This window comes from Marmota monax, unplaced genomic scaffold (assembly GCF_021218885.2).
Source record: "Marmota monax isolate L192 unplaced genomic scaffold, Marmota_monax_Labrador192_F-V1.1 WCK01_AAM20220418_F8-fsc00028, whole genome shotgun sequence".
Taxonomy (NCBI): Eukaryota; Metazoa; Chordata; class Mammalia; order Rodentia; family Sciuridae; genus Marmota; species Marmota monax.
In genome coordinates, this window is record NW_026694779.1 from 1,827,937 (window position 1) to 1,843,827 (window position 15,891).

General features: G+C 40.8%; 1 protein-coding gene across 4 annotated transcripts in view; it reads left to right on the forward strand.

The window, feature by feature from the left end:
* Window positions 1-1,980: 1,980 nt before the first annotated feature.
* The window catches only part of Tamm41 (TAM41 mitochondrial translocator assembly and maintenance homolog), a 49,833-nt gene continuing 35,922 nt past the window's right edge, over window positions 1,981-15,891 (forward strand). Inside the window, exons 1-3 of one of the 4 annotated variants that reach the window (XM_046425570.2) lie at window positions 1,981-2,376; window positions 4,679-4,861; window positions 7,715-7,807. In XM_046425570.2, coding sequence (XP_046281526.1) covers window positions 2,242-2,376; window positions 4,679-4,861; window positions 7,715-7,807 — 411 coding nt within the window. In that variant the 5' untranslated portion in view covers window positions 1,981-2,241. Of the gene's footprint in view, window positions 2,377-4,678; window positions 4,862-4,947; window positions 5,047-7,714; window positions 7,808-15,280; window positions 15,413-15,891 lie in introns of those variants that run through there. The other 3 variants (XM_046425571.2, XM_046425572.2, XM_058572944.1) reach the window with 3 other exon arrangements.

The following is a 15,891-nucleotide window of genomic DNA, read 5'->3' on the forward strand; positions in this document are numbered from 1 at the left end:
TAACCCAGCCCTTTTCATATTTTATCTTGAGGCAGAACCTCACTAAGTTGGCCAGGTTAACCTCAAACTTGCGATCCTCCTGCTTCATGCTCCCACACTGCTGGGATGACAAGCATGAGCCACCGTGCCTTTCTTTGTGGAACCTCTCCTGTTTTCTGTGTGATAAACTGCTACCCATCCTTCAAGACCTGGCAACAATGCTTCTTCCTGAGGTCTCTCCCCTGCACACCCAGAACTGATTAAAGTTCCCTTTTGGAAGGAGATTATTATAATGCTGGGTGCCCAGGTGCATGACTACACGTTATATTCTGATTTCCTTGTATCTCCTCCATACACCTCTAGTCCCTGCACAGCTATAATCCTGATCTATTCTCAAATTTCTCAGCACTTAACCAGAATTAATTTTTCCTATTGAATTAACTCACTTTTCTCTGCTTCTACCACCCAGGAGTCACCATTTCATTCATGGTGGCTTTAGGGTAACAGTTTTGGTTACTGATTTCTCAGCCTCTTTTCTGCCTACACCAATCTAAGCTAACAGCTCACTCCAACAGGTTGGTACTCAAAACCCCTGAAGGAAAGGAGAGAGAATTGTGAAAAGAACCACAAGGTGGAGCCAGACCTGAGTTTTAGCTCTGGTTTTGCTACAGAATGATGTGACATGGCCTGTTGCTTTATCTCTTGGAGCCTCAACTTCATCTGTTAAAAGAATCGATTACCTCCTTCCACAGGGTACTAGAGGGGGGATAAATGAGAAATTCATGTGAAAATATGCCCACGTTACCTAAATGTTAGATATTCAACTTTCTTTTTCCTTTTTTCCTCTTTTTGAAATGGGATCCATATTGCCCAGGCTGGCCTCAAAAATCTCTGGGCTCAATCAATTCTCCTGCTTCAGCCCTCTAAGTAGCTGGGTCTACAGGTGTACACCACCGTGCTTGACCCATTGTTGAGATGCAGAGTATATAGGAGCAGAATGAGTAGCTATAAAGTGTCTATCCTGGGTATCAAGCTGCATCCTGAAACTCCAGGTGATCTTGAGCAAATTTCTGTGGTCATAAATGAAGAGGAGACCTCTAAGATCTTTTCTACCCTCAGGTTCTGTTTGATCCAGAAACCACGTCTCACCTGATGTGAGACCAATCCCCAAGGCAAAGGGGCAGAGAGTCTTCTCTGCCGTTAAAATTAAACTCAAATATCAGAGGACATGTGTGCAGTCTTTTTCTATTTGTGGAGCACTTTCGTATTCATCATTGGATTTGAAAAGGGCTTTATTAGGAAGAAATCACAGCCAAATATTAACAGCTTTTAATCTCCAGATGGTGGGATTTGGCATATTTTAAATTTTATTTGTGTTTAAACCTTCAAAAATCTCCTTCAAGCTGGGCGTGGTGGCACACGCTTGTAATCCCAGTTACTCAAGAGGCTTGGGTATAAGGATCACAAATTCGAGGATAGCCTTAGCAACCTAGTGAGACCCTGTCTCAAAAATAAATAAATAAATATTTTAAAAAAAATTAAAAAGAGCTGGGGATGTAACTCAGTGAAAAAATGCCCCTGGGTTCAATCCTTAATACCCACCTCCCCCCAAAAAAATCCTTCAATTTAAAATCATAAAGAAGTGATGGTTGCACAACATTGTTAAAGAACAAATAGCACTGAACTGTATACTTTAGAATAGTCAATTCTATATATGAGGCTTTGCTTCATTAGAAAAAACCTTCAACACACACGATTTTATAGTCATTTCTTAAAACTGTGGCTTGAGGAGTTACAGAAGATTCCTTAGACGCAAGAGCAGTTTAATTAGCTGACATGAACCTGCACCTCCCACCCATCTCCCAGACCCGCTTAAAGTTGCAGCCTCAAGCCAGGCCTGCAGAGCGCTCCTCCTACCACCAGGGGACTCTGCAGAGCTCCCGCGTCCTCACACACCGGCGCGCGCCGCCTCTTGCGCCTTTGAAGCGCGTGTGCGTGAGGGGCGGGGCCAGGAGAGGAAGCTGCGCCTGCAAGACCGCCGCCCACCTGAGCCTCACACGATGCTCCTCTCACCTTCGGTTCTGACAGACCGACCGCTGCAACTGCGTGCGAGTTTTTGAAGTCCCACCTCTCCACTCAGTCGTCATACGTTTGAGCGGGTGTCCCCATTTCCATTTCCCCACCCTTAACCACTTGTCCCTGCTACTGTTTTCCTTCGCCCTGCTCCGCCAAGGGTCCTCGGTTTCTCTCAGCCTCTGACCCATGGCTCTGCAGGCGCTGCACAGCTCGGGGGTGGCCTTCCGCAAGATCCTGTCTCACTTCCCCGAGGAGCTGAGCCTGGCTTTCGCCTATGGCTCGGGGGTGTACCGCCAGGCGGGTCCCAATTCAGACCAGAAGGTGAGCCCGGCCCCAGAGACCGGACCTTCCCCATGCGGCTCCCCGCGGTCCACCCCATTGCCAGGATTCTGCTTGTTCTCCCTTCGGAGCCCTAGGGTGGCCTGCTCACTCCAGGCGTCAATTAGGAGGATGCAAATCGTCCAGAAGTGTTCTTAGTATAAGAGCACGTGAGCTGAGTTTTGAAGGATAATTTAGGAAACCACTTGGGATTCCTAATTGCAGGAGCTACAGTTAGGTGAAGGGAAAAACTGTTGCCTAGGCAAGGTGAAAGAAAGAAAAACAGTTGCTAGGTTCTAATTTAGTTTTCAACCTGGACACTACGTTGGAATTTTCTAGGGAGCTTAAAAAAAAAAAAGAATTGCTGGGTTCCACCTGAGATTTCTGATTTAACTCTTCTAGAATGGGGCTGGGCTTCAGGAATTTGAAAAACGTAGCTTGATTCGAATGCGCAGCCAAGTTTGAGCTCCTGTCTGCAGCTGTGGGAGAAAATACAAAATAATCCTCTGATTTCAAAGAAATTGATGAATTGTCTGTAGGGCCAGGGCAGGTACCGTGAAGGTAACTAAGGACAACAGTTCGTGGCTAGCCGGTGTATGCACTTCATGCTCAGCATATTTAACAAGTGTCTAGTGGGGACTAAACATTGTGACTCTTCAGAGTTGGCTGAGCACGACTAGCAATATAATTTTCATTGTGATTTACAGAATTCAGTGTGAAAATTGCAATAGGGACTTAGATACTTGGCTGTAATTTGCCTATTGGTTAAAGTTTGCCTATTCACTTCCTGGTGAGGCTATCTACAGCCTGGATTTCCTATCTATGCTGTTACAATGTTGTTCTTTAAATTGGCAGCATATGAAGTTGTGTGAGAAATTATAGTATACATTTACATAATTATAGATATTTAAGAATGTTTACCCTTTTCTTCCTCACATCTTAAGTATCACCAGTGGTTTGTTGGTAACAGTGGGGGAAACCCAGAGCATCCTTTAGTCTCCTATAGTCTCTTCATCATTTTTCATTTCCTTTGAGTAGAACTGGAATTCCCTCCAAAAAAATATTCTTTCCTTACCCTCACTCTCATCCCCTACATTCAAGTTAACAAACCTTGTATATTCTAATACTAAATCTCCTCCAAACCAGTCTCTACCCCAAGTGCCTCGCCTCAAACCTTTTTGTTTCTCCCCTGGAATTTTTTAGTGGTTACCTATCAGATTTCCCTCATCCTTTATCTCCACTCTCCAGTTAGTTCTTCTGCAGGAATGTTTTCTAGCATGGCAAACAGCCTCTCTAGTCCTATCTCCCACAACATAAGTATGTTTTGTTCCAGTGGCACCAAACTGCAGGTCCAGAACATGCCTGACTGTCTCCTACCCATAGAAGTAGTTTCCTGTACATGGTTCTGTACCTTCCTCATGCTTCCCCAAGTACTTCCACCAGCCCTGTTTCCCTTGCATGCCTTCTTCAAGACTTCTACTTAAGTTCCCTAGAAACATTCCTACTTCTTGTTCTCTTGGATCTGCCCTCTTTTTTTTTTTTTTTGAACCAGGGATTGAACCCAAGGATAGTTAACCATTACGCCACATCCCCATCCTTTTTTATTTTTTGAGACAGGGTCTCAGTAGGTTGCTTACAGCCTCATTAAGTTGCTGAAACTGGCTTTGGACCTGCAATCCTCCTGCCTCAGCCTTCTAAGCCACTAGGGATCTGCCCCCACTCTTCAGTGACATTAGTACATTATGCATTCCTCTGTCAGGTCGTCTACTTCCTCCAGTAGACTGAATCTACCCTAGGACCCATCAGAACTCATAGGTACTTTATTAGTAGTTGTGAATGACTTATTTCCTTTTACATACCACTTAGAGTTTGTCCAAGTGATCTTTGCTCTGGAAGAAAAGTGGAACACATTTAACTGCAGTTAGGTGAAAGGTAATGTAGCACAAATTATTCAGCACACAGAATTTATTACCATGCTACTTAGGTCTGTGGCTAATTAGCCCTGTGTACCAAGGCACAGTGCTTATCCTGGACATTGGTTTCCTTTCCTATAAAATTGGAATAATTTCATACCTACCTTGTAGAATTATTGTGAAGATAAAGTAAGTTGCTGTATATATTATATATAAAGTGCTGACATAGTACACATTAAATTAGTATTTGTATTAAAACAAAGCTCACATTGCTTTCAGAGATTGGAGACCCTGGATCTTCTGCTAATCATAATAGCACAGTATTTGGGAGGGTTCCACTCCATCTAGCCACTTTTCCAGGAATTAATGAACTCATTCTCTTTTCTTTACAGAATGCAATGCTGGATTTTGTGTTCACAGTAGATGACCCTATTGCATGGCATTCAGAAAACCTGAAAAAGAATCGGAGCCACTACTCATTTCTAAAAGTTTTAGGGCCCAAGATTATCACATCTGTCCAGGATAACTATGGCGCTGGAGTTTACTACAATCCATTGATTATGTGTGATGGTAGGGTAAGTGACGTTGGCCCTTTGTCTTAACTTGGTTGATTATTAACCTTTGTTAAAAGAGCACCAGTGAAATATGTATGTTTGTGCAGGTGGGAAAGGGTCATACTCCTGCTGGATGTTCTGAACCCAGGGACAGAGCAGGCACTGGAATCCTCAACTCCCCTTCATTGTGATTGAAGTGTGAGAAGGTGATTGAATGTTACTTGCTTTTTTTTTTTTTTTTTGCCTTTGGCCAAGTGGTTCCCAAGTTTTAATCTGTTGTACACACAGATTGCAGGGATCCACCCCCAGAGTTTCTGATTCGGTAGGTCTAGTTGGAGCTGGAGAATTTGCTTTTCTAACAAGCTTCCAAATGACACTTAAACTACAGGTCTAGGAACCACACTTTGAGAACCAATGGTTTGGTCAATGTGAGGAATAGGCAGCCCTATTCAAGATCAGGGTGGAGATCAGTCTTATCTAGAAGGAGGAACAGACACCCCCAGGAAGAAATTGGAAGTGAAGGGGGCATCAAGAGAGGCTGGTAGTCTGTGAGACCAAGTAATAGACAGGAACCTCTTGGTGTTAGCACGTGAGTGGGATTCAGGTGTGGGGTATTAGAGAGCAAAGGTCCCCAAAGAGGGATTGTCTGACATCAGAGACTCTTGCCTATCTTTTAGAGGAGAAACAACCCAGAGGGTTGTAGCTTAGTGGTAGAGTGCTTGCCTAGCATGTATGAGTTCCTGAGTTTGATCTATAGCACTAGCACTACCAAAAAAAAAAAAAAAGAAAGAAAAAGAAAAAAAGCAAACCAGATGAAGCATTCCAGTATCTTAAGAGGATTGTCAAGAGCTAAGTAGATCCCCAGAATGTGAAGACCAGTGGGGATCTAACTCAGTTGCCTCCTGGAGATTAGTTGGGTTAGGATTGAGACATGGGCTTCACTTGCTAGACTGACAATCCTGCTGATTTTTAGAGCATACTTACAGGCATATGAATCACATGGGGATCTTTTAAAGTGCAGATTCTGATTGGGTAGTCTGGGATGGAACCTGAGATGCTGCATATTTTACAAGCTGTCTGGTAATGCTCATGTAATTGCTCGAAGGAGCACGTGTTAAAGGGCAGGAGACTGGAATACTGACTTGAGAAGGATCTGGACTTGGCTGAGGAATGAGTGCTGTGATCAACTGGTGATATCTGTAAACCCTTAAAGGCCATCTGTTTGCTTTTCTGGTTGAGGTCCTATTCTGCTTCCCCTGCATTTTTTTTTTTTTTCCTTTTATATGGTACTGAGGTATGAACCCAGGGGCACTCTCCACTGAGCAACTTCCTCACCTCTTTTTAAATTTTATTTTGAAACAGCTTCTTGCTGAGTTGCCCAGACTGGCCTCATCTTTATAATCCTCCTGCCTGAGCCTCCTGAGTAGCTGGGGTTCTAGGTGTGCATCACTACACCTAGTTGCGCCTGCATTTTGCAGATGAGGAAATGAAGGTTTAGAGAGAACACCTTCCAGAGGTCAGGTACCTAGTTAGTGACAGACTTATAGGCTTGTGCTGTTTCTACTGTCCCCCCTCTTGCCCCCCAGCTATACTTGTCTGTAGGAAGAATGGTTTCTGCAGTCCTGTGGCGTAGTGGAGGGAAAAGGTAGTTATTCAGCCCAACCTTCCACTTCCACTTATTCATGCAAAACACATAACTGTGTACTTTATCCATAATTAATATTATGCTGAGCCTATCTCTAATTAGTAACTTTCAAACAGTATTACAAGCTCCAGTAACTAAAGGTTTAGGCAAAATTGTATACCAAGGGGACTGTACATTTTAATTGAAATTCTTTAGATACTTTTTACATATGTGCAGCCTGAGAAGGCTATTTGGATACCAAAGTTGAGTAAAGTGGATCTGAAGGTATTTGTTAACACAAATAGGACTTTGTAACCTGGGAAATCTACATTCAGGGTTTATACAAATTATTATGGAAATTGACTTGACCATAATTCCATGTGTTTAGTACTGATAAAGAGGTTTTATTTGGGGATGTTGCTTTGTAACTATAAGCCTTTCAAAGTCAACAGCAACAGAGAAATTGACTATGTAAAAGATATCAGTAAAAACTTTTAATTAAAGAAACTTTCTGTTATTTTGCAATGAAAAGAACATTGGGAACTGGAATTCTAGGATTTAGTTTGCTTATTTGTTTGTTTTTGTGGTACTAGAGATGAAACCTAGGGCCACATGCATGCTAGGTAAGCACCACTGAGTATATACCCAGCCTTGTTTTGTTTTGGAGAGTGACAGGGTCTCTCAGCATTGTTTGGGCTGGCCCCATACTACAGGCTCAAGCCATCCTCCTGCCTCAGCCTCCAAATATCTGGGTCTATAGGTACATACTATGCCTGGCTCTAGGACCTAGTTTTAACTGTTAGTACTGTTGCCCCTTTGGGTGTTTAATTTATTCTTCCTGGGCCTCAGCTTTTTATTTCTCAGATGGAGAACATGAACTAAGTCAATATTTCTCAAACTGGAAAGGACCAGTTTATTTATTTTTTATTTGTTTTGTTTTGTTTTGCAGAATGACTCCATTATGGTGTCTAAGAGCCATTCTGCCTTTAATATCACATGGACCTAAGTTTGTGATCACCTCACCTCCTGTACTTTGAACTATACGTTGAACCATATCTGAGTTCCAAATCAGTTTTGGACATTAAACCTCTAAAGAGTTTTGGTGGAGATTTGGGTGTTCCCATGGAAGGCATTTTGAGGGACTTTGGAAATCAAGCTCGTACTTCTGTCCAGAATTTGATGTTTTGTACTTGCATAAGCAACAACCTGATATTTGGCTTTTTTTTTCACCCATTTCTTTCCTTTTTCAGCTTATCAAATATGGGGTTATTAGCACCAGTATTCTAATTGAAGATCTCCTCAACTGGAATAACTTATACATTGCTGGACGCCTCCAAAAACCGGTGAGTGTGTGTTTTTTTAGGCTGCCATAATTAGGGTGCCTCTGAACCTGACTTGACTTTGATCCTTGTGATTGCAACGAGATGGAACTCTAGAAATGGAAATGCCTATTAGATCCCTCCTCCTTCTACCTATAAAATTCATTACCAATGTCCAGATATTACTTTGTGATATTGTGACATAATAAGAAATATATGGTTGGTTTTTGTCTTTGGCTTGTGGCACAGAGCTCCTAAAAGCCTTAGAATTCCTAAGTGTTAGGAGCAACAAGTCCCTTTCAACCATATCTGATTTCATCTAATGAGGGGACTCTTTTTTTTTTTTCTTTTCCTTCTGGCTTGAACCTAGGGCCTCATGCATGTGCATGCTAGGTAAGCACTAAACCACTAAGCCCCATCCCCAGCCTTCCCAGGTGACCCTTGATGGGCCCTAGATAGCTTCAGGATAGGGGCTGGTTACCAGAGAAACCACCAATGTGCTTAGTGGGCTGGAAATTTCATCCCTACCTCCCATTTTCCACCCACCTCTGGGAAGGGGTGAGCGGCTGGAGATCGAGTTACTCTCAATGGCAGTGAATTCATCAGTCATGCCTAGGTAATGGGACCCCCATAAAACCCTCAATAACAGAGTTCTGAGAGTTTCCATGTTGATGAATAAATACATTAAGGTGCTGGGAGGATGGGGTCTTTAGAGTGGGCGCAGAGCTCAGTTCCCAGTCCCACCCAACGATACCTTGTCCTCCTCCTCCTACTACTACTACTATTCCTCCTCCTCTTCCTCTTTCTTCTCCTTCTCCTCCTTCCTTCCTTCTCCTCCTTTCTTCCTTCTCCTCCTCTTCTTCTTCTTCCCCCTCTTCCCTCTTCCTTATCTTCTTCATACTCCTTCCCCCTACTTACTCCTTCCTCATCTCTCCTCCCTCCTCCTTCTCCTCTTCCTCCTTCTCCTCCTTCACATGCTTCACCTAGGGTCTTGCACGTTAAGTGCTTTACCACTGAGCTACATCCCCAACCCTTGCATCACTCTATTTAGCTGATCCTGAGTTGGATACTTTAGAATAAGCTGGTAATAGTAAGTAAAGTGCCTTCCTGAGTTCTGTGAGCCCTTCTAACAAATTATTAACCCAGAGGAAGGGATTGTGGAAATTTACAGCTACTTAGTTGTGTGGGATTGAGCCCCTAACTTACGGGATCTCTATATAGCTCGAGATAGATAATATCAAAATTAAATTCTATTGTAGGACACACAACTGGCGTCCAAAAAGTTGGAGAATTGGTTGGTGTGACAGAAAAAGCCCCACACATTTGGTGTCAGATGCTGGGAGTAAAAGACAAATTATCCCCCTCAGATGCAGGGTCAGTCCATTTGGGGAGTTGGCAGAGAAGGTGTCCAGTGCCTTAGTGGCACCTCTGTCAGTACTATGTACATCATCATCTTCTCTTCTAGAAGCTCAGGTGTCCACTGTTGTCTCCTCAAAAAAGACAGGACAGTGTCTGTCACACAGAAAGCAGTCAGTAACTGTTGAGTGAATGAACAAGTCAGGCCATCATTCCAGGGGAGAATGGTATTCTGGACCCTGTTTTATCCTCCTGAGGCCCTTGGTGATGTCCTGTCAGTATATTCTTACCTCATTGGGGATGCTCCTGAAAGAGACTGTGGGGTTTTGGCTTCTCCGTGGCGTTGATAGAGAGGAACAGGGACAAAGAAGTGGGAAGGAACTTGAACTTTTAACAAGTGTTTGCAACTATCATCTTTTTTCTTTTTTTCAAAAGTATGGCCTATTTTCTGAGAAAGCTTCTTTTTTAAGAATTACTTGAGCCAGGTACAGTGGCATACTTCTAGAATCCCAATAACTCTGGAGGTTGAGGCAGGAGGATCACAAGCTTGAGACCAGCTGCAGCACCTTAGCAAGACCCAATTTCAAAATAAAAAACAAAAAGGGCTGGGGATGTAACTCAGTGGTAAAGTGCCTCTGGGTTCAATCCCCAGAACAGCAAAAGAAAGAACTATGCTAACTAGTCACAGTTGTCAATCTCACACAGCTCCCAAGGAAAATTTTCATTATACTGACCAGGGTCTTAGGCTCCAAAAATAGCAGATGGGTTGTTCTCAGGTATCTCCCATAACAGCAACCCCTTCCTCCTTTTATAGTGAGCTATAGGGAAAAATTAGAGAGTTCTACAGTCATAGTTCATTTGGTTTGTGTCAGAAAAATTTCTTTATTTGTGTATATGGGCTGTCAAGATGCTCTTGCTTTGAACCTGGGCTTAAAATTTAGTAGTGTAAATGGAATTTTATTCAGAAAGAATAAGACTCTTCCCAACAAAGAACAAATTCTGTCATTTGCAGGAAATTGGATGGAACCAGAGATCATAATTTTGAGTGAAGTAAGTCAGACTCACAGAGAAAAGTATCATATGTGAAAACTAGAGATATGTTTTCTTTCATATATGAAAGATGGAGGGATGAAACTGGGAGAAAAAAAGAATTCCGTGAAAATAGAAGGGAGACCACTAAAGTAGAGGAAGTAGAGAAGCATCGGGGGATTGGAGGATGCTAGGAAGTGAAACTGACCAAATTACATTTTATTTATAATGTATATACCACAATGAAACCCACCGTTCTATATAAATAATATGTACCAATAAAAAACAGAAAAAAATAGTATAATTCATTAAAATATGCAGAAATACTTGAGCATGTTATACATGTATACACATGTGTAAAAATTTATCAAGCCAGATCTTTCAAATATGTACACTTATAAATTTTCCTTCAGTAAAATCATTTTATAATTATGCTTATTATTTGGCAGTGCTGGGGATCAAGCCTAGGGTCTTGCACATACTAGGCAAGTGCCCTACCATTGAGCTACATCCCCCACCCAAGAAAAACAGATTCTTTTTTTTATTTTTTTTTTATTTTTAATTTTTTATTGTGGGTTGTTCAAAACATTACAAATTTCTTGACATATCATATTCCACACTTTGATTCAAGTGGGTTATGAACTCCCACCTTCACCCCATACACAGATTGCAGAATCACATCAGTTACACATCCATTGATTTACATATTGCCATACTAGTGTCTGTTGTGCTCCGCTGCCTTTCCCATCCTCCACCCTCCCCCCTCCCCACCTCTCCCTCCCCTCCCCTCCCCTCCTCTCCTCTCTCTCTACCCCCTCCACTGTATAACCCTGAGGGTCTCCTTCCATTACCATGCAATTTCCCTTCTCTCTCCCTTTCCCTCCCACCTCTCATCCCTGTTAAATGTTAATCTTCTTCTCCTGCTCTTCGTCCCTACTCTGATCTTAGTTACTCTCCTTATATCAAAGAAGACATTTGGCATTTGTTTTTTAGGGATTGGCCAGCTTCACTTAGCATAATCTGCTCTAATGCCATCCATTTCCCTGTAAATTCTATGATTTTGTCATTTTTTAATGCAGAGTAATACTCCATTGTGTATAAATGCCACATTTTTTTTATCCATTCGTCTATTGAAGGGCATCTAGGTTGGTTCCACAGTCTTGCTATTGTGAACTGTGCTGCTATGAAAAACAGATTCTTTAAAAAAAAAAAAATATGTATATATATATATATATATATTATTATTATACATATATATATGTAGTTGTAGATGGACAGAATGCTTTTATTTTACTCTTTTTTTTTTTTAACCTTTTTTTATTTTTATGTGGTGCTGAGGATCATACCCGGTGCCTTACACATGCTAGGCAAGTGCTCTGCCACTGAGCTACGGCCCCAGCCCAAGAAACAGATTCTTATTGAACCTAAGGAAATAACTGTATTACCATAAAATAAGAATATTCACCAATAAATTTTAAAATTTTGCAGGGATGATTAAGTAGAAAGAAAAGAAAATGTTGTAATTTCCTTTCAGAGTATACTTTACCAAATCACTGTAATCCATAAATAGCCCCAAATAGAAAAAGAAAAGATTTCTCGTGCCTGACAAACAAAAGAATTTGCAAGGTGCTTTTTTCTTTTGTTTTGTTTTGTGTTTGTGGTGCTGGAGATGGAACCCAACGCCTCACACATGCTAGGCAGGTGCTCTACCGCTGAGCCACACCACACCCCCAGCCCATACATACATTTTTTAAACATCCAGAAACAATAGGCTTACTGAAATAATTTCAAATATCTATAGATGAATTTCTCATTCTTAGACTGGATAACAGGTAAAGCTCATAATTAAGCAAATAAATGCAATTGAAAATTTATAAATATTCATTTTACTTCTAAGGGTTTTATAATTTTTAAAATGTTATTGATAGGAAGATAAATGAATGTGGAAATAGAAGAATTCGGTCGTATTCATTCCTACCACTTAGTAGGAGGTTATAGGAACTCAGGCACCTGGTTTTATCTTTCTGGGTGTCAGTCAATTCATGTGTAGAATAGGGATAATAGTACTTACCCTGGCAATGCCACAAAGGTGTTGAAAATTGGAAACAGAGTATTAATGTTGGGAAGAACATGGGCATTTTAGTTAGAGTCTGACAGAGCTAAGGTTAGGATCTCAGTTGTGACCCTTACTAATCTTGTGACCCTGTGCCACCTATAGAGTCCCTCACACCTTGGGATATTTTCATCTGTGGACAAGGGTTCTGAAATTCCTGACACTTCAGAACCATTCAGAAAATGATATTTCCCTTCCCTTCATCCCTGGCTATCTCAGTTATGTTGAGATCAAATAAGATCAAATACAAAAATATTGCATTATTCTCTGTCCTATACTTTATGCCTGGAATTTTTTAAATTTAAAAAAAAAAAAATAGGTGTTAGAAACCTGAGATGCCCTGAAATCTAAGAATATAAGTACTGGAAATTACCTTTTTGTTTTGTTTTGTTGTTTTGGTTTTGTTCTGGGGATTGAACCCAGGGCCTTGCACATGCGAAGTATGTGACCTGCTGAGCTACATCCTATGGACTGATCTCAAAATTTATCTAAATGTCATATGTTCTTGTAAAATAAAAGCAGTCCAAGACAAGGAGTAGCAGCTACACTTATCCTTGAACAAAAACTGTGCATTTCTTGGCTAATTTAGAGAATAAAATATCATTGATAACAATGATTATCTCTCTCATGCTTATTAAGTTTCCAACACAAAAAAATTAGGGAGTTGGGGACATAACTCATTGTGAGAGCATGTTGCTTAGCATGTGCAAAGCTCTGGGTTCAGTCATCCCAAGCACCAAAAAGGGGGGAAAAAAAACAGGAAAAAAAGCAAAAGAAAGTTAAACTGTCTTAAGTTTGCCATGGTAGCTCACACCTGAATCCCAGTGACCTGGGAGGCTGAGGCAGGAGGATCACAAGTTTGAGGCCAGCCTCAGCAACTTAGTAAGACCTTGTCTCAAAAGAAAAAAATAAAAAGGGCTGGAGGTGTATCTGAGTGGTAGAACTCCCCTGGGTTTAATCACTGGTACCAAAAAAAAAAAACGACTTATCTTTTTAAAAAGTGAAAATGATAAACAGGTAAAGTGACCACCCTTCTGCTCCTGCCCGCAGTTTTCCACTCCTGTGGAAATCAGTTAAGCAGACTTCTCAGTGGTAAGTCTTTCTACAACCATTTTTCCCTCTAGGTGGCAGCAAGTATTAATCAAACTTGAGCAAATCTGATGAAAGGGTGGCAGCATTTTCAACAAGAAAAATGAGTAGATATTTTAAGAATTATGAGAATGAGTATGAATTCTTTGTTTTTATGTTTTAAAAGCAGTTACATTGTTATATTGTCTAAAACTCCAAAATTGTCTTGCACTTTGCAAATTGAAATAGAATTCCTCAATTACTTGCAAGTTAAGTCTTTAAAAGGAATATACAGGAGTTAAAAAGATGGACATTTCTGGGAAAAGTTGAGTCTAAAATTAAATTTCTGTTATACTTTACTAGCAACTTACCTTATAATTGAGGAGATAACCATGTTTTGATTTCTAGTACAGACTTAAGTTTCTGAGTCGTTTAGTCATTTGCTGTGCCGCACGTGTTTGTGTGTGTGTGTGTGTGTGTGTGTGTGTGTGTGTGGCTGAGCAAGTCACCACTGTACTACATCCCAAGCCCTGCAAATATTTTTTGAGTGAAGAACCATGGAATTTAAATTACTTAATAGAACATGTGAACAATCTTTTGTAACTTAAAAAAAAAAAAAAACACTAAAGCAAGTTAAAGTCAGTTCCCTAATTACTTTGACATAATTTTGGATTTTTGTATTTCACTTGTTTTTCATGTATAGATGATTTTGTAACATTTTAAAATTTTTTTTTAAATATCTACTTTCCAGTTGTAGTTGGACACAATTCCTTTGTTTTATTTATTTATTTTTATGTGGTGCTAAGGATCAAACTCAGGACCTTGCATGTGCTAAACGAGCACTCTACCCCTGAGCCACAACAACAGCCCTAACATTTTTTATACCTTTATTTTATTTATTCATTTTTATATGGTGCTGAGGATAGAACCCAGTGTCCTGCATGTGCTAGGCAAGTGCTCTACCACTGAGCCACAACCCAGCCCTGTATAGATAATTTTGTTTGAAGTTTCTTTGTATTTTTCAGGGCTCTAGAGATGGAACCCAGGGCCTCAGGCATGCTAGCCAAGGTGTCTACCACTGAGCTACACCCCCAGCCAGTAATGTAGCATTGGTTTTTTGTAATAGCTTTACTGAGGTACACTTCATGTACCATAATTCAACCATTTAAAGTGTAAAGTTCAATGGTTTTTAGTATATTTAAAGTCCTGTAACTATCACCATATTATAGTTGTATTTATTTATGTATTTCAAATGGGAAAAATCTCCCTGGTATAAAAGATCCCTGAACTGGGAATTGGAAAACCTGGTTTACTAGTTTTGGCTCTTCCCTGCTGTGAGCCAGGCTTTGGTTTTCTAACCTTTGAAATGCAAAGATTGAACCATTCATTTAGTTATTCAAAAGACAACTAAGGTTCTTTTTTGTGCATGCCAAAAAAAAAAAAAAAAAAGACCCCCACATTATTTGTCCTTGAAGATTCCCCAGTCCAGCAGGTAGATAAGGTTTGATCCCATTCTTGTGTTCCGCCCTTCTTCATCTTCAAGCAGTGACTATTTATTTAGAAGAGTCACCCCTCCTGACCATTTGGAATCAAAAAGTTCTGGCCAGCGGTTGAGTAGTTCAGCACTAGGTTGGGTTGCCTTCTTTGCAACTGAAACTTCATTCTTCACAATTCAAGTAGTCTTTCCCAGTGACTGTTACAGAGATGGAGAGTGGCTTTCCTTTTTTCTCTGTCTTGAAAGGTACTCACAAATCTCTCCTTTTAAAGTCCCTCCGAGCTTTGCCCCTTCCTCTCTGCAGTCAAGATCTGCACCCTGGCAGTAGAGCTAATGTTATCTATGCCGTTCAGGTCAGGGCATTCCCAGTAAGGTACAAACAGCTATTCACAACTCTGAGGACTTTCTTCTTTTCCCAGGCCTCTCTGGCAGTGCCCCAAGCGTTCACTGGCTTTTCACTCTGAACAACAAATAACAGTGCTGCCGAGACAAGTTCGTAGTTCACCTTTCGTTGAAGAACCAGATCAGCACAGTAGCAGAGCCTTCAGAATTCACGTTTTCCCTTTGAGTAAGGATGCTTTTATTTGCACTCTCTTCACCTTAAGTACTGGACTGCTTTCTTACAACCTAAGTAGAACAGATTTCTTGGAGAACAATTGGTTATTCTGTTAACTAGGAGAAAATCTTCCAAACTTATTCTTTTGTTTGCCTCTTTGAGTTGTTAGCGTCTCAAAATAGCCTCTGATTTCACTGGGTTTCTGTAATAGCCAGAGAGAGAGAGAGAGAATAATTATGGAGAAGGACTGGTGAATTAGGATGAAGACTGAAGGGTAGGAATATGGAAGCAGAATGATATCACAGGGGACACATCAGGGGACTGGACCTCACTTGGTCCATTGTGCCACTTCTTAGAGAAAGATATTTGACTTCTCTGGCCCTCAGTTTTTTCACCAATAAGTTGAGGAAGTTGCCTTCCTAGATCACTGATTCCATATGGAATACAAATTTTACTTCTAAGGTGTTGTAGGATCTTAAAATTTCAGGAGC